This window comes from Equus asinus, chromosome 8 (genome assembly GCF_041296235.1).
Source record: "Equus asinus isolate D_3611 breed Donkey chromosome 8, EquAss-T2T_v2, whole genome shotgun sequence".
Classification (NCBI taxonomy): domain Eukaryota; kingdom Metazoa; phylum Chordata; class Mammalia; order Perissodactyla; family Equidae; genus Equus; species Equus asinus.
Genome location: NC_091797.1, coordinates 74,218,576 through 74,245,417, shown reverse-complemented (window position 1 = coordinate 74,245,417; position 26,842 = coordinate 74,218,576). Strand labels below are relative to the sequence as shown.

General features: G+C 58.8%; 1 protein-coding gene across 4 annotated transcripts in view; it reads left to right on the top strand.

The window, feature by feature from the left end:
* AACS (acetoacetyl-CoA synthetase) overlaps positions 1-20,070 on the top strand; it is a 60,077-nt gene extending 40,007 nt beyond the window's left edge. Inside the window, exons 10-18 of one of the 4 annotated variants that reach the window (XM_044776049.2) lie at positions 2,887-3,011; positions 7,693-7,757; positions 7,891-8,013; positions 10,096-10,209; positions 12,241-12,366; positions 14,762-14,831; positions 15,359-15,417; positions 16,220-16,422; positions 18,835-20,070. In XM_044776049.2, the coding sequence (XP_044631984.2) occupies positions 2,887-3,011; positions 7,693-7,757; positions 7,891-8,013; positions 10,096-10,209; positions 12,241-12,366; positions 14,762-14,831; positions 15,359-15,417; positions 16,220-16,422; positions 18,835-18,972 (1,023 nt within the window). In that variant the 3' untranslated portion in view covers positions 18,973-20,070. The remainder of the gene's footprint in view (positions 1-2,886; positions 3,012-7,692; positions 7,758-7,890; positions 8,014-10,095; positions 10,210-12,240; positions 12,367-14,761; positions 14,832-15,358; positions 15,418-16,219; positions 16,423-18,834) is intronic. The other 3 variants (XM_044776050.2, XM_044776051.2, XM_070515852.1) reach the window with 3 other exon arrangements.
* Positions 20,071-26,842: the final 6,772 nt, after the last annotated feature.

Below are 26,842 nucleotides of genomic sequence, written 5' to 3'. Positions count from 1 at the left end.
GGTCCCCAAAGATGGTCATGTCCTAATTCCCAGAGCTGTGAATCATGACCTTACGTGGCTTTGCCGGTGTGGTTCAGTTAAGGGTCTTGAGGTGAGGAGATGGCGCTGGGTTATCCAGGTGGCCCAGTGCGGTCACGGGCCCTTATAAGAGGAGGCAGGAGGCTCAGAGTCAGAGGAGCTGTAACGACAGAAGCAGAAGTCGGAGCGACATGGGGCCATGAGCCAAGGAATGCAGGCGGCCTCTAGAAGCTGGAAAAGGCAAAGAGCTGCCCCCCGTGAGCCTCCAGAAGGAACGCAGCCCGCTGACACCTTGATGTGGGACTTCTGACCCCCAGAACTTTCAGATTATAAATGTGTTGTTTTAGGCCACGAAGTTTGTGGCAGTTTGTCACAACAGCAGTGACAGGAAATGCATGAGGTGCTCAGTTACTGCAGCAGCTGGGGATCCAGGCAAGGAGACCAGCGGGGGCCAGAGGGAGGCTGCCCAGGGAGACCAGAGCCGCCCCCACAGGGAGACCCAGGCCCGGAGAGCAGCGTGCGGCCCCTGCTCCCCTGAGCCTGCGCCTCTGCCCGGCCCCCTGAAGCTGGCAGGCAGACGTCTGACCCTCAGCTTCTCCCTGAGGTGTGTGTCTCAGAATCCTGCGAAGGCTGGAGCATCCCCCACGTAAGGAAGGGGTCTCAGGCGGCCAAGGAATGCAGACAGACGTAGCAGAAGCTGATGACCACGAGTCCCCTCTGTGTCTGACGTCGCTGGGACGGATGGTAGAACAGGGTGGGGGGTCCAGCCTCCAGCGCAGTGACACGTTTAGTGGGGAATACGTGTCCTCAGACCAAAGCCTGGGTTCCAGGGGTTGGAGATGTTCCTAACGTTGCCGATGCTGAAAGATGAGAGCTTAGGACAAGTTGAAGGACGTGGGGTCTCCACCCAAGGGAAAAAAACTCAGAATCGGCTTTTTCCGAGACCGCAAATATCAGGAGGTTCCACTCCCTGGATGACGATTCCGCACGGAGTTTTTAAGGGAACAGGATGCTGGAGGTGTGTCCCCATCCTGTGAGGCTCGTGCCCCGGCCCTGGCTGTGCCCCTGGGACAGACCCCGGGACCAAGCAGACAGGACTGGAGCCTGAGAGTGCTCTGGCCGTGTGACCAGGGGTGGGTTGCTGCATCTCTCTGTGCGCCCAGCTGTAGACTGGGGGCTTAGGCAGTGACTTGGGTTTCTTCCAGCTGCAGGGTTCTCCCAGACCTTGCACCCACTGCCCATGTGCAGGACGGTGGTGCCGGGCACCGCCAGGCCGGAGCCCTTTTCCTGCAGAACCGCGGCCCGCAGTGTCCGCCAAGTCTCGCTTTGGATTCAAAAGCCCGGCAGCGGCGCTGATGGCCAAGTCGGCTGCCTGTCTGGGACGTGGCCACTTACTGTGACAGGTTTTGCTTCGAGGGCACGGACACAATGGAAGGACTGAAAACTCGGGAGCAGTTTCCGTGAAGGCGTCTCTCTTTTCCGGAGGCATCCTGCCCGGGAAGGATTGGGCAGTTGGCGTTTTCCGTCGAGCAAGCCTGGTGCCGACTGCAGCCTCGGGTGGCGGTGGCTGTGGGGCCCCCATCCCTCCCAAGCCAGGCCCATGGGGTGCCACTTGCTGACCGACTCTGACAGCTACACATTGAGGCAGCCGGGTGCAGTCCTGTTTGGGGCGCCCAGCCTGGGTTCCTCTGTTAGGAGTAATTCCTTAATGAAAGAAACTCACTGTAGGACGTTAAAACCTCTTAGCAAAGCAGCTCAACGACCCAGAGAGTTTCGTGCGGTTCCTCTGCCCTTTGCTGCATCATTTGCCGTCCCCACCAGACTTTACTGGTTGTGCCCCACGCGCTCTTGTCTGGAGCTTTCCCACTGGAGTCCCCAACCTGAGGACCGCTTGGGGTGCCTCCTCACGTGGCCGCCCGGTCCCCACTGGCGGGATTCTGACCTGGGGCAAGGCTGGGACACCCGGTGACCGTCCGCTCCAGGCTCCAGTCTTGCAGTGGGGCCTCCTGGCCCCCTTGCTGAGCGGGTGGGGGCAGGCTGGTCCCTCTGCCCTCCGGCCGAGCTGCCTGCTGGGACTTCCCCCTGCTCCCTGGCACTCTCCTTATATTTGTTTAGCTCCAGAACCCCCGACAGATTCTCCCTGCCTGTGTGGGACTGCCGTTGTCAGTGGGGCCGTGAGCGCCTTTTGGCCTTTTAAAAGATTTTTAAACAAAGCTCTGCTTGCGTTTGTCCAGCCATGTGGGGACACAGCGAGAGGTCGGCGTCTTCCAGGGCCCAGAGGCAGCCACCTCAGTCCTTCTTGTGTGTGTTCTGTGTGCGCCTGCGGACGTGTTGCCGCCTTTACTGGTTTCGAGTGTGTGTGTGTTTTCACCCATCCGCCCTTTTCTGTATCCCAGTGGGGTTAGGCCGTGCCCCCTCTGCTGGGCTTGTCTTGCCCCTCAAGTTTGTCTTCCAGACGGTTCCACATCAGCCCAGACCTCATTCTTTCCTGTGGCTGCATAGGGGCTAACTCATGAGCCGGGTGCCATCCTGAACGTTTGCTGTGGGTTCACTGATGCGGAGTCTGTGTCCAGACTATGTGGCACTGTTCCTGTGTCGACGGGCGTCTCCGTGCCTTTCAGTCTCCCGTCACCAGCCGGGCCGCAGTCAAGTCTTTGACACGTCTTAGTGCACACGCGTGAGCATATGTGTACCGGAGACTCTTGACGTGGAATTGGTGGGGCAAAGCACCACGTGTTGGAAACGGGCAGTTCTCGCCAACGTGGGGCTCAGTTTTAGGTGGTTCTCCAGGGACACGAGAGGCTGAGCGACAGGTGATGGGAGCTTGCCCACGCTCGGTTGACACCGTGCTCCTTCTGTCTGTTCCAGGTCGGCTGGATGATGTGGAACTGGACGGTGTCCGCTCTTGCCACGGGGGCGGCCCTGGTCCTGTATGACGGCTCCCCGCTGGTGCCCACGCCCAACGTGCTCTGGGACCTGGTGGACAGGATCGGGTAGGTTCCTGGGCAGCGAGCATGGCCGCAGAGCTGCGCCACCGTCCCCTCGTGTGGGATCTGGATGCCGTCTCCCAGTGCTTTGCCATTCTGGATGTCTCCCTCTTGAGGGGCCTGTGGGAGGGCGTGGAGGTGCCAGAAGCAGTTGAAGGTGTCAAGGGGGGTGGGAAGGGGTGGGTGCCCCGGCAGGGACCGACCAAGGAGATGGGGCTCTTCCATGTGGAGGAGGCCCAGCCGTGAGCCCTCAGGCGTCTGGGCAGCGGGGGCGGGAATGTGGTCTTAGCTCTGTCACTCGGAACCTGAGAGCTGCCGGAGAGGCTCCGAAGAGGAAGCCTAGGGCCGGGAGAGCGCTGCTTGGCCCAGGGCTCCTCGCCTCGAGGTGAGAGAGTGTGACCCAGGCTGGATGGGCAGACCTGTTCCCGGGACGCGTGGGCAGCCTCACAGAGGGTCGGTGCAGAGTCTGTTATGGGGGTGTTCGTAGAGCCCGTCTTTCTCTGAGCCCGATGGTGAAGAGAGCTCTGCTTGTCGCTGGCTGTCCCCCAGCGCTGGCCGGCCGTCTCCTGGAGTCTCTGGAACCCGTCACAGGTGTGCTCCCCAATGCCTCCTGCCAGTGCTGCAGAGGGCGTCTCCACCTCCCACATTCCCGCCAACAGCCCGGCCCGTGGTTGGGTGACAGGTGGGGTCCAACAAGCAGAGGCGGAAGCCAGTTACCAGGGGGCGTCGAGAAAGTGGGGAGGGAGAAGGGCCCTGTCCTCCCCGTCCCCTCCTCCTCAGCTCTGTTGGAAACTGTTGGCAGAGCCTGTTCACGGGCACGTTCTCTGCTGATGAGTTAACCGTAACTGGTGCATAATTGTTCTTGCTGCCACGGTTCGTGGTCGCCGCTGGCCTGATGATCGTGTTTCCAGGAATGAGGGTGTGGAGGCCGGCAGAGCTCCGGGCCCAGTCAGCCACCCTCTGAATCATTCTGGTTACTTTAAGTTTGGATCCGTTCACAGTAGGGAAACAGAAGGAAGCCGCTAACGTTTTTAAACCCTTGGCCGTTAATATTTGAAATGTAACTTGCCTGGCCTGGGTAATATTTACATCCTGACGTTTGGCTCACAATGTTAATGAGGATGTAAATATTACCCAGGCCATTAGGTTATTTCCTAATGAGGCTGTTTCCAGCGAAAGGTTAATGGGATCCCTGGGAACTTAGATGGCTTTAAGATCCTTACCTGTAATACCTGCAGGCTGCGGGCTCCTGGTGACACTTTTGGGGCGTGTGTGTGTGTTACAGGAAGAGGAAGGGAGAGGAAAATATACATCACTGGGGCTTAGAGGTAATGAAGTTGGACGAAGGGTCACAGCAAAGCCAGCTTTGTGTGTGAGTGAGAGTGTGTGTGTACATCAGTGTGTATGTGCATGAGTGTAAGAAAATGTGTGTATATGAGCAAGTGTGAGCACATATGCATGTGAGTGGAAATGAGTGAGCATGTGCATGTGCATGAGTGTAAGAAAACGTGTGTATATGAGCAAGTGTGAGCACATATGCATGTGAGTGGAAATGAGTGAGCATGTGTGCATGTGCATGAGTGTAAGAAAACGTGTGTATATGAGCAAGTGTGAGCACATATGCATGAGTGGAAATGAATGAGCATGTGCATGTGCATGGGTGTAATGGGTGTAATGGGTGCACATGGGTGGTGGGTGTGTGTGTGAGTACATGTGTGTGCCTGTGTGAGTGTGTCCACAGCTCTGTGCTCCGGATCTGAGCCCCTGCCTTCCAGCGGCCGGGTCGGCCTGTGATCAGATGCTGCCTGAGCCGTAGCCTGGGCGTCCGCAGGACCCCTCTGCCCGGCCACCCTCCTCGGCTTCAGCAAGGCTGTGGGTGCAGCTTCCCAGCCTGGCAGGGCCGGGGTGAAGGCACGGGAGGACCCGGGCCTCTGTGTCTGCTCCGACCGCCAGCGTGGTTACAGGAGTGGGCGGGTCGGAGGGCAGGATGCCTTCAGCTTAGCCTTGCCCGTCTCCTGAAAACTAAATAAAACACAGTTAAACGTGGGCACAGAAGCCCCTGCTGGTTTGTGGCGAGGGGGGGCGCTCAGCTCTGCTTCGGTGCCGCCGATGTTTGTATAATGTCGATGAGCTTAGGAGGGGAATCTCCCTTGATGGGTATCCTGTCGGCTCACAGGCCTATTAGCAGATTGGATAACTGTTGATTTTGTCGGCACGAACAAGATTGTTTTAAAAGACGAACTTATTCATTTGACCAGGGGGGCGTTCCGGTCAGGGTCAGGGCCACTACGCTGGGGCCTTCTGTCCAGGTTTTGCTGGTAACTGGGCAGGTGTCACGGTCGCCCGAGTGGCCCCGTGTCCTGTCTCCTAGGGGGCTTACTGTAAGGTAGTTCCGGATGGAGCATCGTGATGGGCGAGCGAGCCCATCTGTCAGAGTGGACTCATTGGGCCAACATTTGCCACATCGTTTGCACACCCTTCACGGGTTTGGGGGTCTGCTCTGCGCCAAGCACCCTGCTGGGCCCTGGGGTACACACAGCAGGACCGTGATGGAGCAGATCGCTGTCCTCGTGGGGCTGGCACTCTAAGTGGGGAGGCAAGGAGAAGAGAGAGAAGGTGAGCTCAGGCTGCTATCAGTGTGTCGTAGACCTGGGGTCGGGGAGGGCCCTGGGAGGTGACGGCACTGGGGCTGGGGCCTGGACGTTTAGGACTGGGGGACACGTGTTCCAGGCAGAGGGAACAGCAGGGCCGAGGCCCTGAGGGGGACTGAGATTGGTGTGCTGGGGAAGCTGGAAGGAGACCCTTGTGGCGTGAATGTGAAGAGTCGGGGGGCCGGGGAGGGGGGCCGAGGGAGCCTGGTGGGGGTGGGGGGAAGCGTGTTCGCAGAGGGGGTTTTTCTGCGTGAAACGGGACACCGTTGGAACGTTGGAGTGAGCGGAGCTACCTGATCTGGCTCACGTTTGTAAGGGCTCAGCCTCGCTCCCGCGTGGAGAATTAATTGTGGGCCGAGGGCAGACGCAGGGAGATGGGTCTTAGGCTGATGGAGCCTTCCACGTGCGAGAGGTGACCGAGGCGGAGCTGTCTGTGAGCTGTCCGTACACGGCTCCTCCGGGCTCTGGCGAGGGGCGTGGGGTCTGACGCTGAGAGCTGGGCAGCTGCTCGTTCTCCCTGTGGTCATCCCAATGGTTCTGCTCACGATCCGCAGCACCGAGCGCCCAGACAGGCTCCTGCACGGTGAGGACTAAGTGTTTTTAAAATTATCTCATGCAAGCACTGGAGACAGACGGGGAGACCTTGTCAGTTCTCCAGACCGTGGGCTGGGCCTCGGGCCCAGCACCTTCTGGTCTTTATCCGTTGTCAGCTGCAGACTTACACGTGTGACTCGAGCGCTAGTTAGAACCACAGAGAACCATCGATTTCGGGGAGGGAGGTGGGGAACGAGCAGAATAAAACCCACGTGTTGTGTTGATGTGGTTGGTGATTGGAGATCCCTGTGCCTGTGGCTGGGGGCGGTCATGGCCGTCCAGGCCGGGCGTTCCGCCATCACAGGGTGACGGGCTCCCTGGTCTTCTGTTAAGATACAGATATTCCCAAAGGGTGACCCCTTAATCCTTGGAGGTGACCTGGAATTATTAATCAGGCTACCTGACTTTGTGAAATACGCATGGGGGGCCGTGGGAGGAGCGGGTCCATTTCCTGCTTCCCACAACCTCCCCCTCTGGAAACAGCCATCTCTGGAGTGCAGCGACCTGGGAGGTGCCTGAGGTTTTCGTCGGGGCATGGTGGTCCAGGCGGGCAGGAGCTATGACAGGCAGCAGCTCTGAGAGGCCCCACCCTGCTGCCGCTTTGGCCCCTCCCAGCCCAGTAGCTCCGAATCACTGATGTCTTGTGTCTGCCTCTCAGCATCCATGTGTGGCCATCTCCCCAGAATGGATGAGGCCTTGCTGCCCAGAGGGACGAGGACGGGCCTTGATTTTGTAGCCTCCTTTGGGCCCCGAGAGAACCGTTCTTTAGGGGAAAAGAGAGTTTGCACTCCAGGGGCTGTGTTGCTGCAGGAGCAGCGAGGAGGGGAATCGATACTGACCACGCTCTCCCATCAGAAACGTGCTGATTGACACCCAGCCTAACGTGTCGCCCTCCGAGCGCAGACGCGAGCATCGAGGACAGTAGGTTCTCGGAAAGCGCTGGAAAAGAGATGAGCTGTGATTTTCTAAGTTTCGTTAAACTAGGAGCTTACCTAAGAAAAGGCGATGGGTCGAGAATTCCAGGTGTGGCACCTGTTCTCATGAAAGGCCTGGAGCCCTCCCCACTTTGTTGGAGGATGGACGTGTGAGGTTGGAATCGAGGCTCCGATTTTGTGGCCCCCACTGGTCCCCAGAGGAAATATTGTGCAGTTGGGGACATCTTGGGTTTATGTGCGAACGATTGTTTTAAATGTTAGAGGGAGCCAGGTCCCCTGCGCCTTGGAGCTGCTGCGAAGGCCTGTCACTGCTGTTACAGAGCAAACACAGGTGTTGTGACTTGCTTTCAACTAAATATTAACTATTAATCAGCCCAGAAAAATGACGTGTCTTGGGTTTTGCAAACCGGTCAGAAATGAGGCACTGATTTTAGAAAGCTTCAGTGTGTGGAATGAGCAAGAGCCGTGAAGAATTTCTGCTGTTTTCCTTCCCTCCTGCACCCTTAGCATCACCATCCTCGGAACGGGTGCCAAGTGGCTGGCTGTGCTCGAAGAGAAGAACTTGAAGCCGGGTGAGTGGGCGTCTCAGAGCCCGCGCCCTGTTCCCAGCAGGGCGGCCAGGGCCGCCGTGCTCCAGTCCCTGCGCGCACGCCGGGCTGCGGGTGCCGGGCTGAGCTCTGACCTCTCCCTGATTCTTGGCCCTAGCGGAGAGTCACAGTCTGCAGACGCTGCACACGATCCTGTCCACCGGCTCCCCGCTGAAAGCCCAGAGCTACGAGTACGTCTACAGGTGCATCAAGAGCCGCGTCCTGCTCGGCTCCATCTCAGGTACGCGTCCTCTCCGTGCGCCTGCGCTGGGGAGGGCAGTCCCAGCCGAGTCAGAGGGCATGCGGGCGCGGCCAGGCCGGCCCTAAGTGTCGAGGCTCCTTGTTCGCGGGAGGGGTGTTCATTAAAGTCGCTGTGAATGCTGCGTTAGCGAATACGGAGCCATCGCTCTGGGGAGGTGTCTATGTGCGCACACCTCACGGCAGTCATAGGCTTCAGTCCTAAAAACGGCTCATCCTGGCAGATTCTGTTTTCTTTATTTTACAAAAGAGAACGGGGTTCAGAAGTGTCAAGTGGCCAGCCTGAGGTGCCCGGCTGCCCAGGTGGGTGCAGGGCGGGGTGCAGACCCCCGTCCAGCTGGCCCAGAGCCCAAGTGGGCCGCCCTGTCCGCCTCCGTCCACCACCCTTCTCTGTCCCAGAGCTGAGACCAGAGGGCAGGGCACCGCCCAGCTGGGCCCCGGCCGGGAACATACCCATCGGGCGACTTGAGTGTTTCACTCTCTGTGCGCATCGTCGAGCGGCTTTGGCAGCACCCAAGGGTTGATTTTGAGGTTACAAATAAATTTTAGCAAGTAGGCAAATTGGCAAATACAAACTCTGTAAATAGCAAAGATTGACTATATATAAGGACAATGATTGTGACATTGTTTATATTAGTTAAAAACTGGAAATCACGTGTATGCCCAGTAGAAGGGAATTGAGTAATTTATAATGCATCCTTAATTTACACAGCCGTGAAAAGCGATGTGATGAAAGTTTTTATTTAGATGGAAATATATTTATTGACATTGACAGATGGCCGTGGATATGTTGAGTGAGAAAAGCAGATTGTAGAGTTATAAAGTGTGGTCATTTCTGTAGATTGGAAAAGGGGAATTTACGGATGCATATCTATACACACACTCACACGGGTCTGTGTATGGGAGTTGGACTTTCAAGTGACTTGCCCGTGGCTGCTGCTCTGTCTACTCAATGGAATTGTGCAAAACTCGAATTGCCCGAAGCAAGCAGAGTTTGTATGATATTTGTTTGAGAAGGTCTTTGTCTCTGTGGGGAGGGACCAGGGGTCAGGGACACGAGTTTTACTCTTTCTCCTCCCGAAACTTCTGGGTTTTGTCTCCTGCATCACCGGGGACTCGAGGTGCTGGGAGAAGGCAGGAGGGACCTCGCGTTTCCATTCTCTGCCTGAGGGAAGAAGTCAGGTCATCTTAGAGCTGAGGCCAGAATTAAGCCCCGTTGTTGGAAGCATCGAGTCCTTTTATGTGGATCTTGAACCCCCAGCCCCCAGTTCATCTACCCAGAGCATGATTAGGAGAAGGCATTTGTTTAAGTTAAGAAGATACCTTTCCAGGTGCACAGACAGGTACAAAGAGGAGCAGAGACACCAGGGTCTGAGCCACCTAGTGGAGGACTCGTGTCTGTGTGTCTGTGTCTGGTGTGCGTGTGTGAGTCTGTGTTCAGGACACCCCGCGGGGCGTCACGCAGGGTCCCTGCCCACCCAGGGTGCTCTAGTGAGGGGCAGTTCTTAGGCAGTGGTGGGTCTGGGGTCGAGGGTTAACTTCCTTTCCTCTTGGTGGACTTGGGGTCTGGCTGCCTTTCGAGCCCCTTCCTAAAGCAGGAGTCGTTCCCATCTGGCACCTTCTCTCTCGCATAGACTCACACCCGTGGACCTCAGGGGTTCTGCTCCTCCAACAACTGCCCGTAAACTATAGCAAAGGGCCTTTGCACGTGCCCGTGCGGCCGAGGCCGTGCCTGCAGAGCTGTATCGGGCGAAGCTTCCACTTCCCCTGAAGCTGAGTCTTGCATCCCAGTGTGACCAGCAGAGGCCATGGTTTAGTCTCCTCCAGCAGGAAGACTTGTCAGAAAGTAAATCATCCAGACGCAGGAGCTTTGCTCCAGTTTCTAAACCCCCTCTCCCATTTCTCCCTGAAAAGAAGCTCCGGCCATCTGGGCATTTTTAGCATTTCCTGGAGAGAGAATAGTACGTGTTCGTCCTTTGGCGTCTTTCTCCGTTGCTCACTGATAAACCACAAGCAGTTGGGCTCAGTCATCCACATTTTGAATCTCCTTTGCCCTTGCTTGCAGGTGGCACTGACATCATCTCCTGCTTCATGGGCCAGAATTCCTCCGTTCCCGTGTACAAAGGGGAGATTCAGGCCCGCAACCTGGGCATGGCCGTGGAAGCGTGGAGTGAGGAAGGTGACGGCTTCGCGTACTGCGTTTCTTTCTGTGACCGGGCGTGAGGGTAACTCGAAAGTGCTTGATGTGTGACTGGTGCCAGTTCTCCAAAACCGTGTGTCTGAGCGGGCAGCCCTCTCACGTGCAGGCTGACGTCCCTCCAGCCTGGTTAACTCCCGCGGGCTCCGCAGCCCCCTCAGCCTGCCCCCGAGCGGTGGGTGTTGGACCGGAGCAGCAGTGGAGAGCTGTGTGCTCAGGATGGCAGACAGGTGTCCCCGGCATCCAAGCGTTGGGGATGCTGCTGAGATACCCCGCTCCCTCGCTGGCCTGATGCCCTGGCCTTGACGGGAGCCCAGGGCGGGAGCTGGGGGTTGGCCTCTGTGTTGGTCTCAGGACAAGCTTTTACTTCGTAGCCTCTGGCAGCCACTGGCTACAAATCAGCAAAGTCTGTTTGTGTCCCCAGCACCAAACAGGGCCTGGCGTGTGGTGTGTGCACTGTGCAAGTTCATGGACTTAAACTGTTTGCACCGCAGCCACCATTATTTTAACCTCTTGGAGCAAATGGGGAGGTTATGCCAACCGCGTTTGTGTGAGGAAGAGGTTAAGGCGACAGTGGAATGGCCGCACCAGGTTAGGGGCTGGAGGCCCAGGGAGCGCAGAAGGGTCTCTCCCGCCTCGTGTTCACGGAAACATCTCCAGCGACCTTTCTGAGAGTCAGGGCTTGGTCTGAGAAGAGGGCCTCTCCCTTTTGCTGTCCAGGCGATTTGCGCATAAAAGTTCTCGGTTCCACTTGTCTGTGCCCTTCCCACCTGGCTGAACCACTTTCCCGGGCTTGGCTGCTGCTGCGGTCCGTGGCCTGGGCAGGAGGGGGCGCTCCCAGCAGAGAGAAGCAGGCGGTCTCCCCAGCGTTCAGATGCACGTGCAGCCGTCTGTCTGTCTTCTCTCTGGGGGATATCGTGGGAAGAAGTGAGCCAGCCGAGGTGAGAGACGTGTGAAAAGTGAGCAGCCCCCATGGGTGGATTTCTCTAATGCGGACCCTGCCTTGCTGAGCCGGCGGCAGGTGCTGGGGCAACGGGTGCTGCCGGGTCAGTGCCTGTGAGGACTGAGTCGTTGGAAGGATGCACTCCCGCCCTCTCTCATTGGCCTCTGCGGCTGTGCTGTGCCCGGGGCTGGAAACAGGCCGCCCTGGAGGGAGCAAGGGTGACTCGGGGCACCTTCTCTAGCAGGACGTCTGGGACTGAGAGTGAAGGTGGAGCTGCGTGGGTGCCCCGTGATCTGGGCATCCTGCTCCAGGAGAAGTACCTGCAAATAGGAGCTAGGTGGAACGTGCAAGAAGGTTCCAAGCGTCAGGGGCTCTGATAGGAAACAAGATGGGGACGACACAAACTACGTCTCCAGGGAGAATAAACTGCTGTGGTTGTCCCGCGGAGAATCACGGGCAACGAGAGCGGATGGCGAGGGTGCTGTGTGTCTGTGATTGAGTCCCCGGGGTGTGATGCTGAAAGAGCAGAGCACGATGCTGACACATGCAAGGTGGTACCATCTGTGTAAAGTCCAGCCACACGCAGAGTGACAGCGTATGTTATTCAGAGCTGCATGTAGACGTAAAAGTTAACACATGGGAAGGATGAAACACTACGTTCCGGAGAGGGCTTTGGGGAGGAATGAGCTCAGGTTTCAGCAGTGCTCATGTGCTGGGCGGTGGTGTGGATCAGCTCTGTGCCTGTGTGTGTCCGAAATACTGCATAATAGGTAAGAGCTTAAAACAGAGAGGGGCTGGCCCTGTGGCCTAGTGGTTAAAGTTTGGAGCACTCTGCTTCAGTGGCCTGGGTTCATGGGTTCAGATCCCAGGCACAGACCTATGGCACTTGTCAGCCATGCTGTGGTGGCATCCCACATACAAAATAGAGGAAGATTGGCACAGATGTTAGCTCAGGGCCAATCTTCCTCACCCCCCCAAAAAAAAGAAAGAAAGAAAAAGAAATAGAGAGATAGAACCAGGGTATGTGGCTGTGGTGTGTGCTCTGTTAATTTTTGATTCCTCCCAACCAGGAAAGGCAGTGTGGGGAGAGAGCGGTGAGCTGGTATGCACAAAGCCACTTCCGTGCCAGCCCACACACTTCTGGAACGACGAGAACGGGAGCAAGTACAGGAAGGCGTATTTCTCCAAATTCCCAGGTCAGTTGGGATGCAGACAGCTGTGCAGACTCCCCCTGGGCTGGGCCTCCTGTGTCCAATTCCAGAAGCCCCTACCCACGCCGAAGCCTGGCGAAGCTTCTCACAGCTCGTGGTGCCAGCGTGGCGATAATGAGTTTTTGATCAGTATCTTGTCATTTCAGCTTGAAGCCATCACATGACACTGTAATCTGGGTTTAGCTGCATCTTAACGACGCCCTGTGCCCAGAGCCCTGTGGCCCCAAGCCCGCTGCCGGGCACTGCCTAAGCCGCCGGTGGGCACGTGTGAGGGCGGAGGGGGGCTAGCACCTCATGGTTGCGAGCCGATTGGTGAGCTCTTAAAGCCGGGCAGTGTCTCAAGAATTGGGAAGGAAGAGATGCTCTCAGTGAAGACGCAGAAGCTGGTGTGATTTGGTATTTTCCCTTTCTGGATTGCTGCGTTACCGTCTAAATGGGGTTCTCCTACGTGGTGTGTGTAAAAAAGCCAATTATTATGGCTCCAGCTTTCGGGAGAAGAAACATAGCTTTATTTTGCGAGATTGAGCTCCAACGGGATGGGCACATCCTCTCAGATCTGTCTCCCTGAGCCAGGGCTTGGGGTGCATTTATGGGGTGAAGGACGGGGCCGTCTGAAGCGTGGAGATGTTACTGCACAAAACTGGGGTTCTCTTGCCCGATGCGCGTAAACCAGCCACTTAATTACGGCGTCAGCCTTCGGGGAAAGAGATCAGCTTTATTCTGTGAGATGGATCTGCTGGAAGATGGGCCGTGTGCCCTCAGATCTGTCTCCCCGATTCTGGATTTGGGGCAAAACTTACAAGGTTAGGGAGCACAGGCAGGCACGGGGAAATGCTGGTGGGGCAGGTTTTAACTGGTGGGCTTCAAGCATTTATGGTGACGTTGTAAATGTTTATGGTGAGGTTCTAAACGTTTATGGTGAGTTGGGAGGGAGTTTTAACACGGGATCTTCCTGAGTGACGGACCCCTTGCTTCTGATGAGTTCTGGTCGTGTCCTGGTCCTTTGGTTCTGTGGGGAGCAGAGTCTTTGGTTCTGTGCCCATTTCAGGTCATTCCTTCTTCTGCGCGTGCTCTGGCTACATGATTCTGCAAATTGCAAATTTAGTGAACGGCCATTCTTGATCACTTTGCTGATGAGATGGGGTCGGTTGACCTGCTCCTGGATCCGCGGTCACAGAGACAGATGACTGGAGGGGAGGCGAGGGGAGGTGACTGACGGTCTGCGCAGGCGAGTCCAGCTCGCTCGCTCTTCACGGGACGTGTGTTCACAAAATGGTGGCATTGCCACGATCTGAAGTGGAGTTTTTAGCTCCCTGACATCAGAGGGTCATCTGCTCACGCCCAGTTGATGGGCTGGTGGTCTCAACCGGCCTGAACCGGACGAGGGTCTCAGTTCCTGGGAAGCCATGTTGGCCACCCTGTGGTAGACGGGGCCCATGGGACCGTCCTGGAGGCCCCATCACAGCAGGGACTCGGGGCTTCTTTCAGAGGCTGCCTGCTGTGGCTCATGACCTCCAGGTCGTCGCGGAGCCTGTGGGGACGTGCTCTTGATTGTCACACCCACTTGGCCTCCGTTAGTGTGGTGACCGAGGGCCGCGCATCTGCCAGTGGGCAGAGCCTCCGCCTGGTTGACTTGCTCTCGTGACAGTCCCCTCGTGAGGCGTGGCTTCTCTTCACTGTCTGGTGTGGGGTGAGGACGTGTCCGAAGCTGGGGCTTTGAGCCCCTGCGTGTACTGGCTCTGCTGTGCCCAGGACGAGGGCCTCCGCTGAAGGCCCAGGACCCAGCTGTGCCTGTGGGCCACGTGGTGATGGCTCAGTGTGGCTCGGTGTCAGCGTCAGCTCTGAGTCTCTCCCCTCCTGGCCCCCACGTCTCCTGGGTTTTCCCTGCTAGTTGGCTCTCTGTCCACGGGGCTGGTGCTGTGGTTCAGCCTGTGTGACTGGGGCTGGCGCGGGAGCCTCCAGCCTGTCGTGCCGCTGGTCTGACCCGCTCCAGCACCTCCCTTCGGAGGGCCCTCCCTGGAGCCCCCGCTGACCTCCCCTAGTCCTCCTCTCATCCTCTCCCCGTGAGTTCCCGAGGCCCCTGTCAGGCCTGCATGACGGCGTTTCTCAGACACTGGCGCGTGTCAGAGCTGGGGGTGTGGTGGCCCCCCTTAGAAGGCATGTTCCTGGGGGCCAGGAGCTGTCGGCTCGCTTCCGCCCCCGGCCCCCGGGGCCCCCAGCCCCTCACACACCTGTCTCTGGGCCTCGGCCATGTCTGTCAATGAGAGTCCCGTGCTGAACTGACAGCGGCCTGCTGCTGTCGTGCCTGTGGCGGTGTCTGTCCCGCAGCCAGTCAGGGCCCCTTCTCCTCGGGTGACTGAGCGCCTCTGTCCCCCCGCAGGTGTCTGGGCGCACGGCGACTACTGCAGGATCAACCCCAAGACCGGGGGCATCGTCATGCTGGGCCGGAGGTGAGCGGCTGTGCGCGGTGTTGGGGGAGGGGAGGGACTGCGGCCGTGTCCGGGCCCCTCCGTCTGCTCAGTCTGCAGTGTGAGCTGATGGCGCCCTTTGGGGCCCTTCTCATACCAGCTGCCCCCCGGGGGCCGGGGCTGGGCCTGATCCGCATCTCTCTGCCCCACAGGCTGGGTCGGGGGGCATTGGGGTGGGATGCCCGCAGCAAAGGCGTGGCCATCGTTCGTCCACAGTAGCGATGGCTCGTCCGGGCCTGGGGTGTGAGGACATTGGGGCGCACCACACCTGCGAGGGAGGGACACGTGGACAGGTGGGAGGGCAGTGAGGTGACAGGTGCTTCCACACAAAGGGGACGCCCTGGCTGTCTAGCTTTGGGTTAAAGAGACGGGGGTGGCTGGTCGGGATAAGGAGCCTCAGTGACTGGGCGTGGTGGTGTCACCTGGGGGGGGTGACTGCCCCTCCGGCCCCCTGCGACGTGCCTCCCTCAGGAGCTGCCGTGTGTTCATGACCTCGTCTCTCTCTCCAGTGATGGCACCCTCAACCCCAACGGAGTGCGCTTCGGCAGCTCGGAGATCTATAACATCGGTACGCGTTGCCCTTTCTCCCCGGAGCTCCTCCAGGCGGCTAGGAAGGCAGACTGTCCCCGTGGGGCGCCCCAGAGCCTGCTTTCCAAAGACCCCACCTTTTGGGATAACTCTGGCCCGTTTGCTTCCAGGTGTCAGAATAGACATGATAAGCCTTTCTTTCTTTCCAGAACATACCTTGCTTGTAGCTCATCAAACCTCAGAACGGGGTTCTTATGGTCACATGGCCCATCCCCATTCTGTTATGTTTCATCCTCATGATGAAACGCCAGCTCCATCAGGTTGGTTAATTGGGTCTACTTTTTATGGATGAAGAAAGAGAAGCACAGAGAGGTTGCATGATTGGTGAAGATAACACAGCACCGGTCAGGACACCAAAATAAAGACAGTGGGCCTCATGGCTGCACAGTAGTCACCTGGGGCCTTCACAATCCCCCCGCAAGGCCACAAAATCAGCCTCCCTGGGAGGTGGCCCCCTCTGGATGTCAGAATCCCAGTCATGTCCAGGCTGTTTGTGCAGCCACGGTGGAGAAGTCCTGATCCATCTGATTCCAGCCTTTATTCCTCCCCGCAGTGGAGTCCCTACCACGGGCACTTGCTTTCTTTTCATTGTTAAATTAATTTGTACCTAGGTAAGGAAGGCCCGGGCATGATCCCTGTAAGCGTCAACCTTTCCTGCTCAGGGCCAGCTCTGACTACCCCCGGGGTGGGGTCCTTCCTGGGGTGGCTGGGGGCACACGGGCAGTGGAGTCGCTGGCCGAGGGGGGGCTGGTGCGAGTGTGGCTCCCCCCCTGTCTCCGCAGTGGAGGCCTTCGAGGAGGTGCTGGACAGCCTGTGTGTCCCCCAGTACAATGAGGACGGCGAGGAGAGGGTGCTCCTCTTCCTGCTGATGGCCTCCGGCCACGCCTTCCGGCCTGACCTGGTGAAGCGCATCCGCAGCGCCATCCGCGTGGGCCTGTCGGCCCGGCACGTGCCCAGCCTCATCCTGGAGACCAAGGGCATCCCGGTACGGCGCCGCAGGGGTCTGTCACCTGCCGCCTGGCAGCAGTGGCCAGAGGGTGGTCACCCCCAGGATCCACGCACTGTGGGCCCCGCCCCTCCCCAAGCTGCTCCTGCTTTCTATAGAGTTTTTCCGCGTTGCCTGGCAACCCCATCCTTCCTGTTTCCTGTCCTCTCTTTTTTTCCACCCTTCCCAAATTGCATTTAAAGCAACTTCTGCAGAACGCCGGTTTTCAGGGGTAGGCGGGCCCCACCTGCACGTCCGACCGGCTTTTCCCCATGCGGTTTTAGTGGTTCTCAAGATTATTAATGAGAAAATTAATTTTAACTTTTGAAAGAGCCGCTGGGGTGCTGTTGCTCTCGCTTGTGATTTTAAGTTCTGCCTGCGGAAAGATCTGAGCGTGTTTAGGGGCCGTCTCCACAGAGCCGCTCCCCTCAGGCTTCGCGAGCTTCTGGGGGAGGAGGCGTGCCCGGCTGGACCACAGCTTTAACCTGCACATGGATGCCTCGTCCGCCGAGGAGCATGCCGTGTGCACGCGCATGCACACAGAGCAGTGTGCACACAGATACGCAGGCCGTGCGAAGCCTGCAGGGTCACCGTCCTGGCGGAGGAGAGGAGCAGATTCTCCTGGCCGGCAGGGAGGCCGGGTTCCGATGCTGCCCAGGCAGGACGGGTGCGAGGGCGCTTGGAAACGGGGTCTTCCAGGACAGGCAGCTTCCTGGGGGCCCCGAGAGCTGAGGCCCTTGACTTTGGAAGCCTGGGGCGCACTGAGCGTGCGGCGCCCGACACGAGCAGCTATGCTGTGCCGGCCCTTCACCCCGTCGCCTGTGCTCTCTGCCTGGTGTCCTTCCTCTGAGAGCTCTCAGCGAGCTTCCTGTTCGCCACCGTGTGCTCTGGCCCTGTCTTGGCCCCCACGCTGCTATCCTCTGTTGGGGCGTTCCCCTCTGACCCAGGCCGCACTCCTGGGCACGGGCCGTGTCTGTCTGTCTGTCTGGTGGGCAGGGACCCTGTCCGCTCACACCCTTCTCCCCGGAGCCCAGCCTCCCACTGACAAACAGCAGGCACTCAGACATGGCACTCGAGCCAGTGTGAGCGAGTGAGTGGTGCATGCAGCCGGCCTCCTGGCTACTGGGGAGGCTGGGCGGGGGAGTTTTTCATGCCCGCTTCACTGATGGCGGCTGCGTGCGTCAGAGGCCCGGGATGGGGGGGTGGGGGACGGCAGCCAGGTCGGCTCTGCCCTGCTCAGCTCAGCGGACTGAAGCCTGGGACTCGGGGCTGGGCAGAGGGGCCGCGAGGGCAGCCCCGGCCGCCCGATCCAGCTGATCTTTGTCCCGGTCTCGTCAGTCACCTGGCCTGTGCTGACAGGAGGCAGCATGGCTTTCATCTCGGGGGGCCGGGCAGAGCCCAGGGGCCCCTGCACCCTCCCGTCCCCTCGGCACAGGACGCAGTAGCAGGGTTTCTCCTAGGACGCCGCCGTGTTTATTTGTCAGCTAGCGGGAGGCACACATTTCAGCTCCCGTGGGCTGCTCTCGGGGCTTTGGTGTCAAGCTGAGGAGTGCAGACAGCACGCGAGAGGCTGGCGACACCAAAGTGACAGGCGGTCCCTCGGAAGCCAGCACGTAGATCCTTAATTAGTTCACACACTGACTGAGGTTTTCAAATGAATGAATTTTAATTACATCTCAGGTAGAAAAAAAAAAAATAGTGCCAGTGAGAGGAGAGATCAGGGCGCCAGCAGCTTTATTAAAGGGCTTTGTTGTTCTAGAAGCTTCCTAGCCCCCAAACACCACCACTGCTGCCAAAAGTGCATTGGGACTAAAGGGGAAAGACACGCTACAAGTCTTAGGGGAACTCGAACATTCAGGAAGAGTGTGGCCGCAGGAAGCAGCGACGCGCCCTCCCCTGGCCGAGGGCCCAGGACAGGTTTGTGGGTGGTGAGGCTCCTGGCTGGAGCTCGGATTCCAGTTGCAGACGGGGGACGGAGTGGGAGGAAGGCAGCCCCCTCCTGCGAGAGTAGTGTAGTCTCTATAATGCAGTGGAGTGTAATAAAATAAGTATCCATCCGAAGTAAAGTCAGTATAAATAATGAACTACGGCGGCAAGGCGCTGGCAGAGCTGTGCTGTCAGCTGCTGACCGCCTGCAGTCTCTGGGCAGGGGCGTCAGCCCCACTCCATCCCGGAGACAGACCCTTGGGGAGGGACTTGCTTCAGTCGCCCAGTGCGTGGCAGACGTCACCTTACCCCCTGCGTTGGAAGCCTCCTTCGGGGCCTGTGGGCCGGGCTCGGTGGGGCCGGGGGTCCTGGCTCTGCGCTCCGGCGGGGCATCCTTTGGGTTCGATGTGCCGGGGTCAGAGCTGGGGGAGTTTTCCCCGTCAGGCTTAACGCTGTTTCGTTGGTTTTCTCCCCTCTTGCCCGCAGTACACCCTCAACGGCAAGAAAGTGGAGGTGGCCGTGAAGCAGATCATCGCCGGGAAGCCGGTGGAGCAGCGTGGGGCCTTCTCGAACCCCGAGACCCTGGACCTGTACCGGAACATCCCCGAGCTGCAGGGCTTCTGAGCTGGATCGCCCTCCGTCTCGGCCACGCGCACCTGTCCTGGGACTTGTGTGTTCAAGAAATGGCCTAGAAGCCTGCTCCTCTACAGGACCACCTGTCGCGTGGCGAGGACGTCTGTCCGGGTGGGCTGCGTGGGGCACGGTGGGCTTGGGGAGTGTGTCTTTGCACACGTGCTCCCACGTGCACTCACAGAGGAGCTGGAGTCGCGTGTGCATGTAGTCACACCAGCACCCCGTCGATGTGTGGGTGGACCCGGGTTCTGGCGAGAGAACACTCCTGATCAGCGACTGCCTCCAGCCCCTGCCGGGGGCTCCACCTCACTCTGCACAAATCCATGTCTTCCCTGTACGTTGGCGCCCCGGCTCTGTCTGTCGTCCCTCAGGGCCCGGCCACCTGCTGTTGCACATTTACTGTGCCCAGACGGGTCCCTCTGTGAGTTTACGCCATCTTCTTACAGCGGATCATCAGGACTGGCAGCTGCGGCTCTTGTTGTGCGTGTGTGACGGACGGAACACACGCAGTTCCTGGTGGAACCATGTGTCGCACCCCAACCAAACAGCGCTTCCCGGCGCACAGAAAGCTCCCTCTGGAGAGAGAGTGGGTTTCAAGCTTTAATAGGATCTCTTTACTTCGTGGACTTTGAACGGTTTAACGAATGTTTTACTGTTACTTCAGCCTGGTGTGTGGGTGTTTGAGGGGCCGCGCATCCACCCTGTGGGGCAGTGTTGCTCTGGGGCGGCGGCCGGCTCCCCGGCAGCGGGTCCCGCGGGTCCTCTGGAGACAGAGCTGCATGGGCCCCGGGGCCCTGGCCTCGCTGCACCCTCCAGCCGAGAGCTCTTGGGACCTTCACGTGGAAATCGTGGTGTTGGTGCTCATGAATCGAGTCACAGGGTCGACAGCCAGGTGGTTTCTGTGTGAAAGTGCAGCATATTGGCAAACTCCCATAATTCGAATTTTTGTTTTTGTATTTTTTTAAACCGAGCACAGTGAAATACTTTTCCGAATCCTTTTTCTTCTAGATTATAAAACTGTCTAGGGGAAGCACTTTGAGGAGTTTAATGCAATAAACGCGTGCGTATGCGTGCGCACGCCCATACGTGTGCGGTGTGCTCGTGTGTTCTCTGAAGGACGTGTCTGGACCCACGGCCGGGAAGCTGCTCGTGCTGACGCGCCAGCCCGGAGCCGGGTCCCAGGGAGACGTTGGGTTCAAATGGTTGGGGCACTTCCCGGGTCCCTGGTATTTAGCATCAGTCCTTGGGGACCAGATGGCCAGCAAGCACTTCCCAGTGTGAAGCCACACGTGGAGGAGAATGACCTCGCCCTGGGCTCCCCTGTGGCTCAGAGCCGGCGGGATTTCTGGGCTGCAACTCTTGTCATTGCCAGAGCTGTTTGTCCCTTGGCTTGTCTGGCTGCAGGTCACAGGATCCAGGCTCAGCCCAGCGGGCTTCTCCTCCCCCGTCACAGGGCGCGGGGGCAGGCTGTCTGCCCGGGGTTGACACGGTGACTGTACCACGAGCAGCGCCCGGCTCCTGTGTCTCCCGTGTTCAGCCAGCCTCAGGTGAGGCTGCTGCGCTGCCAGCCTCGTGTCTGCAATCCAGGCGGGAGGAAGGAAAAATGAGGGCTGGCGAGAGGCACAAAGCCTGCCCCTCCTGAGTCCCCTTTTATCACCAAAATGGCGGCTTTTCTGGAAACCCACCCAGTGCACATCTGCTTATGCTCAGGGGCCCCATGACCACCCCCAGCCGCAAGGAAGCCTGGGGATCTGAGGAGTTTTAAGCAGGACCTATGACCTTTTGCATTAGTTTCCTGTTGCTGCTATAATAAATACGCCAAACTTAGTGGGTTAAAAACAACACCCATTCATGACAGTTCTGGAGGCCTGGAGTCTGACGCCAGTGTCCCCAGGCTGAGGTTGGCAGGACCGCGTGCTGGAGGCTCCAGGGGAGAACCCGCTTCCTACCTTTTCCAGCTTCTAGAGGCTGCCTGCGGCCCTTGGCTGGTGGCCCCTTCCTTCATTGGTCCTCGAGGCCTGCCCCGCCTCCCGCTCCACATACAAGAGCCCCTGTGATTCCATCGGCCCCATGCGGATAATGCAGGATAATCCCCCTGGTTGAACAGCTACTGACCAGCCAGCTTAATTCCACCTGTAGCCTTGAATCTCCGTCTCCACCAACGGACCATTTTCACATGTGCTGGGGATTGGGACATGGGCGTCCTTGGGGACCACTACTCCGCCTCCCTCACTCTGCAAACACAGCTGGGGTCCTGCTGGTGACCAGGCAGGGAGAGGGGTCGGCAGGAAGGTGTGAGCCCTGAGCTGCAAGAACAGAGCAGTTGGGCCCCCCTGCTTGCTGGCTGCCCTGGGGCTGGGCTTGTCCTCCCCCGGTGACCAACCTGCCAGCCTCCCTCCTGCGACTCAGGTCAGACCCCGGACCCCCTGCATTCTCCTCTGGCTGCGTGCTTGGAAGCCACCTCACACCAACTGTGCCTGAGGACTCATTAAGGCTTCATCTCTGTGCCCTGTAGTTCCCCCAAGACGCCCCAGGCCGGCCAGGCCCACACGTCCTTACTCATAAGCTGCGGCTGACGACTTCATTAGCGGGAGACAGATGGTCTGGAACAACAGTCCCCGGACGCCCGCGGTGCCGGCCCTCCTGCGCTGTGCCGTGGCCACCACCTGCCGGCCAGCTGGCTTTCTCCCTGTGGTGATGGCCGCCTTTCATCTTGCTGCCGGCCCCTCCCCTTCCCCACTCTGTACGTCCCCCCAGCAGATTGGGGAAGCACAGGCATCTCAAGGCGGCCTGCCCGGGGCTGCCAGGACTCTGCCCCGCTCCTCTCCCGTGGCCTGCAGGCCTCTGAAGCAGCTCTTCCTCCTCTGGGCCTGCCTGCCCACCTCCAGGAACTTTCTCCAGGCTGGAGGGCTCCTTCCCACTCGCACGTGCCCACCCTCACCTTCTGGCCTGAGCAGAAGGGGCCCTGGAACGGCGTTGGGTGACTGGATCCCCCCCACCCGCACTCCCTCCTTTTGTGCTGGCTCCTCCCACCGGCTTGCATTTATGCCTGCCTGCTGGGTGCCCCTGACTTTGGAGCCCTGGAGGACCCCAGATTGCTCACTCATCTGACCCCAAGCCCCTAGCAGAGGGCTCAAACCCACCCAGGCTAGGGAACGGCATCTCCCTGACCTGCTAACCCGCCCGTCACTGGGGTGTAGGCGGACAAGAGACCCTTCCCCTGGGGACTCAATCGCACAGGTGAGGGTCTCAGGGATAAAGGGCCCCACCACGTCCCCCGACCCTGGGCTCCAGCCTTCAGAGGGAAAGTTGCGCACACACTTGGGGGTAAGCTGTAGTCATTGGGGTGCAGGCTAAGCTGCTGTGATGAGCACCCCCACATCTGGCTCAGTCAGGAAGTTTTTCTCCTGCAAAAGCCCCGAGGTAAATGGGTGGACTGGTGCGTGGGGCGGGGGGGGGGGAGTAGGTGGCTTTGCTTTGCAAGGTCACCCAAGGACCCGGTCCCCCCCATCTGGTTGCTGCGCCATCCCTGGTGTGGCGGTCTCCTGCACATGGCCGCTGGTGGCTCACGGCATTCACCCTGCAGCCCCATCCATCCTGCTTCCGTCCCACAGCCCCACTTTGTCACCACGCACTCAACCGCAGGGAGGGTGCGCTCCAGCTGGTCCTCCCCCAGGGGCTGGGTCCTGCCGACCCGTCGCTGGAGAGCCAGCCTGGGGCGGAGGGTGTGCGTGCATGTGCGAGGGCGATGCTTGTTTGTGTCTGCGTCTCTACCTTTCGAAAGTAAACCGTAAGGTTTGTGAGACAAACTTGTCGGGTTTTGTAACATTTTGGCCACGTGTGTGTATGAGCATGTGTGTGAGTGCTCGTTTCTGTCTGAACGTTCATACATGTCTGTGCATGTGTATTTGTGTGTGTGTGAATGTGTGTGCATGTGGGTGCACGCCAATCCCGAGTGCACGCCTGTCAAAACCCAGAGGAGCAGAGCAGTGGCCCTGACAGCTGCTGCTTCTGTTTCCACCCCGGGATGGGGCGGGACGGGGGGTGAGGGGGTAATGAACAACCCCAGTACCCACCTTCAGCGGCCAGCAGCACTGTTTCTTGTTCCCAGAGTTTGGGGACACCTGTCTGTGTCTCAATCAATAGCTTCTTCATGGTGTTCGGCTGAGCAGGGGATCCAGTACTAACTCATGTGTTCAACCGCTGTACCCCGTGATTGTCACTGGGGCCAGTGTCACCCAGGGCGGTGAGCTCCTCTGCCATGGAGCATCCATCTCGGGAAGGGAGGCAGATGGTTGCAAGGAAACAAGAGAACTGGGCGCGGTGGTCAGGGGCCTCCGAGGAGGTGACATTGAGGCACTGCCTGAGTGTGAAGTGGCCGCCAGGTGAAGATGAGGGGACAGCCAGTGGGCGGAGGAGAGAGCGCCAGCCAATGGCCCGAGAAGGGAGTGGACTGACCTAGAGGAACAAAAAAGAGTCGATTCTGAGAAAGTAGGGGCTAGGGGACCGAGTGGGAGAGGCAGGTGGCCACGTGCGGACTGTGGGTGTGGACTGTGCTAAGGGAGGCAGGAAGCCGTGGATCCTGAGCCCTGCAGTGACGTCCGTGGACGTGCATTTAGCAGGTGGTGCCTGGGTGGGGCAGCGGGAGGGCCTGGATCAGGCACCGGGCCGTGGGAGATGTCAGCTCATTGGCCTTGTCCCCCTCCTCCCCCCTCTCACCGTCACCCAAGCGCCGCAGGTGCTGGAAACACAGCCCGGTCCTGGCTCACGAAGCAGCAGGTGTCGGGCACACAGCACAGCCCTCGGAGCCCGGGGCCTTTGAGGAGCCGCCTACCTTCTCATGAGCACCAACTCGTTCTCAACGCCCCCTGCCGTTTTGTCCCCAAACCTTCACGGCTGTCACAGGCAAATAAGCAAAGCCCTGCGAGGACGATGTTTGGAACCCGGTGGGAGCTGGGCGCTGCCCGCTGTCACGGTCGATGGTGTTGAGCGCGCTCCCGGCCGCCACAGCAGTGAGTGGACGGTCTCGTAATTTCAGTCGACGAGTCCAGCGGGGAAGCAGGATGTTCCAGCCTAGGGCGCTGCCGAGGGGCTGTCGTCTCGGTTCCCCAGCTGTCCTTCCGATGATTCCCGGCCTGCAGGCCGTGGACGAGTGTGAGAGAGGGCTCCGTTTTAGGAGGGGCGGAGCACTGAAGGATCGCCTGGGTCCTGCCTGGAAGAGTTCCCAAATAGAATTTTAAAGAAACACATTTGTGTTTCTGGTTCTGACCGTTCATGCGTAATGAACACAAAAGAGACTTCTATGCATAGACCAGTGGGCCACCTTGGGGGAGAGGCCACTCGGTCTGGGATAAATCCGTCTTACAAAATTGTGGTCCTCTCGAGGACCTCTCAAGGGTGGCATTTCCTCAGGAGTTGTGGCAGTTAAAGAAAAATGGCAGAACTTTTTGAGACTTCTCCTGGTGGTGGTGGGGGCGCGTCTAGACCCCCTCCCCTTGAATTTGAGTGGCCGGTGACCGTGATCTATAGACTATGATGGAGGTGATGCTCAGTGACTTATAGGGTGGGGCCAGGAAGGCCGTGGAGCTCTTGGGGTCACTCACTCTGGGGGAGTCCCCCACCTTGAGGCCACCATGCTGGAGAAGCTACATGGAGGCGCTCTGGTTAGAAGTTCCAGCAGAGTCCGGCCTTCCAGCCACCCTGCCACAGTACCGGGCACACGAGTGGAGCCATCTTTGACCCTCCAGACCAGCCACCTGCCAGCTGAATATCGTTGAGTGACCTCAGTCAACACCACAGAAACAGGAGAATCACCGGATGGAGCCCTGCCTGAGTTCCTGACCCAGGGAAGCCCTGAACATAACAAAATTAGCTTTCATCTCTGCTGCTAAGTTCTTGAGTAGTTACGTGGCCATAGCAATCAGAGCAGGGCTCCTTTAAATAGGGCCGAGCTGGTGATGGGAACAAGGACGAGCGTCGGGCGTAGCCCCAGGAAAGCTGGGGACAGCAGGAGCCTGCTCTGTCTCAAGGCGACGGCCATTACTGGGGAGCACAGGTGTCAGAGGGCTGCTTCGGAGCCGACTCGTGGGTTCAAGTCCTCATTGACCAGCCTGGCAACACTGGGTAGGTTTCTTATTTCTTTTCTTTTTTTGAGGAAGATTAGCCCTGAGCTAACATCCGCCACCAATCCTCCTCTTTTTGCTGAGGAAGACTGGCCCTGAGCTCACATCCGTGCCCATCTTCCTCTACTTTCTATGTGGGACGCCTACCACAGCATGGCTTGCCAAGTGGTGCCATGTCCGCATGTGGGATCTGAACCAGCGAGCCCCAGACTGCCTGAGCAGAACATGCAAACTTAACCACTGCACCACCAGGCCGGCCCCTGGGTAAGGTTTCTTAACCACTCAAGGGCCTCAGCTTTCCCATCTGTAAAATGGGACTTGGCAGTTAGGAATAGACATGTCCAGTGAATGGCCACGAGTTCAAATCCAGCCCGCAGATGGATCTTGCTCGGCTCCCCCATCGTTTTATTATTTGGATCCAATTTAGAAATTGGGAGATTTCACAGCTTCCCGTGCAGTCGCCTGGTCATCATGGCTCACACAGCCTGACCCCCGCGCATGGGCCGGACACCGTTCTAAGGGCTGTGCCAGCCCTGATTCATCTGACCTCAGGAGCCCTGGGAGGTCTGTAGCATTGTCATCCGGACTCTGGCAGAAGCGGTCCAGGGAGCAAGGAGGCCGCCTCGGTGGTGCCACGGCGGAGATGGTGATGGGAGGTGTTCCCTGTCCCCTGCCGTGGGGGAACACCCCTTCCTCCAGTTAGGCACAGCCCTGGGAGGGGGAGACCCACACGTGATGAGATGAACTTGAGTCCTTAGGAGAGTGGGGTGCATGAAAGAAATGTATTTGGTTATCAAAGAGTAGTCGATTTCTGCAAACTTGAGCCTGGGCACTGAGTGCACGGCAGAAGGCACTGGTGGAACCAACCGTCCTGGAGCCCGAGGCTGGTCAGAACCCTTGAAACAGCAGCCCACTTAATCCTCACAACCATCCTGCAAAGAAGGTGATTTATGATCCTCTCTTCACGGAATGGAAACTGAGGCACAGAGGTCAGCTGGCCTGAGGTCATACAGCTAATAGGCAATAGACTTGGCGTTAGGCCACAGGCAGCCGGGCTGGGTCCCCTCAGCGCTGCCTCTGTCTCCATCCGGAGCCCCTTTCCCGGTGACATTTCCTGGGAGAGCAGGGCGTGCCCTCCATGGCCCCATCAGTGACCCCCATGCAGGAAGGCAGCCCGGGTCGCCTGGAGCAGGTCCTCAGCCTGCAGGCAAGCCTAGGGGCCGCCCGTGGGACCTGGGAGCTGAGAAACCACCATGCAGGAGGGAGGCGGATGGCACTCCTCTCCCCCAGGTGGGGCTGGAAGAACAGATGACTGTCACACGGCATCAAGCAGCCTGTGGTCCCTGCAGTTCTGGTAATGGCCACCGGTCCCTTCTGTGGGCGGACAGCTGGACAACGTGCCAGTTACTGAGGGCAACAAGCTTGTTTTCCGTCATTCTGGGCTGTCCCGGTGGTCGAGGGCTGCGGCTTCCACAGGTCTGTTGAGCTGTCCTTCTAAATGAGCGGGGCTTAGGGCCACGGGCTTCAGGGGCTGGAGCCGTTTGTCTGGACCTTGGCTGGCTGGTGCCCATACCAGCTGACATCGCTGTGGCCTGTATGAGGTGCTGGGCACTGTTCCAAGGGCACAACCGTGACTACAAGCCCGGGAGGTGGGCGTCATCACTTTCCCCGTCTGCAGATGAGGGATGAGGTGTCGAGTTCAGGGACCTACCCGAGGCCACGTGGGGCTGGGATCCCAG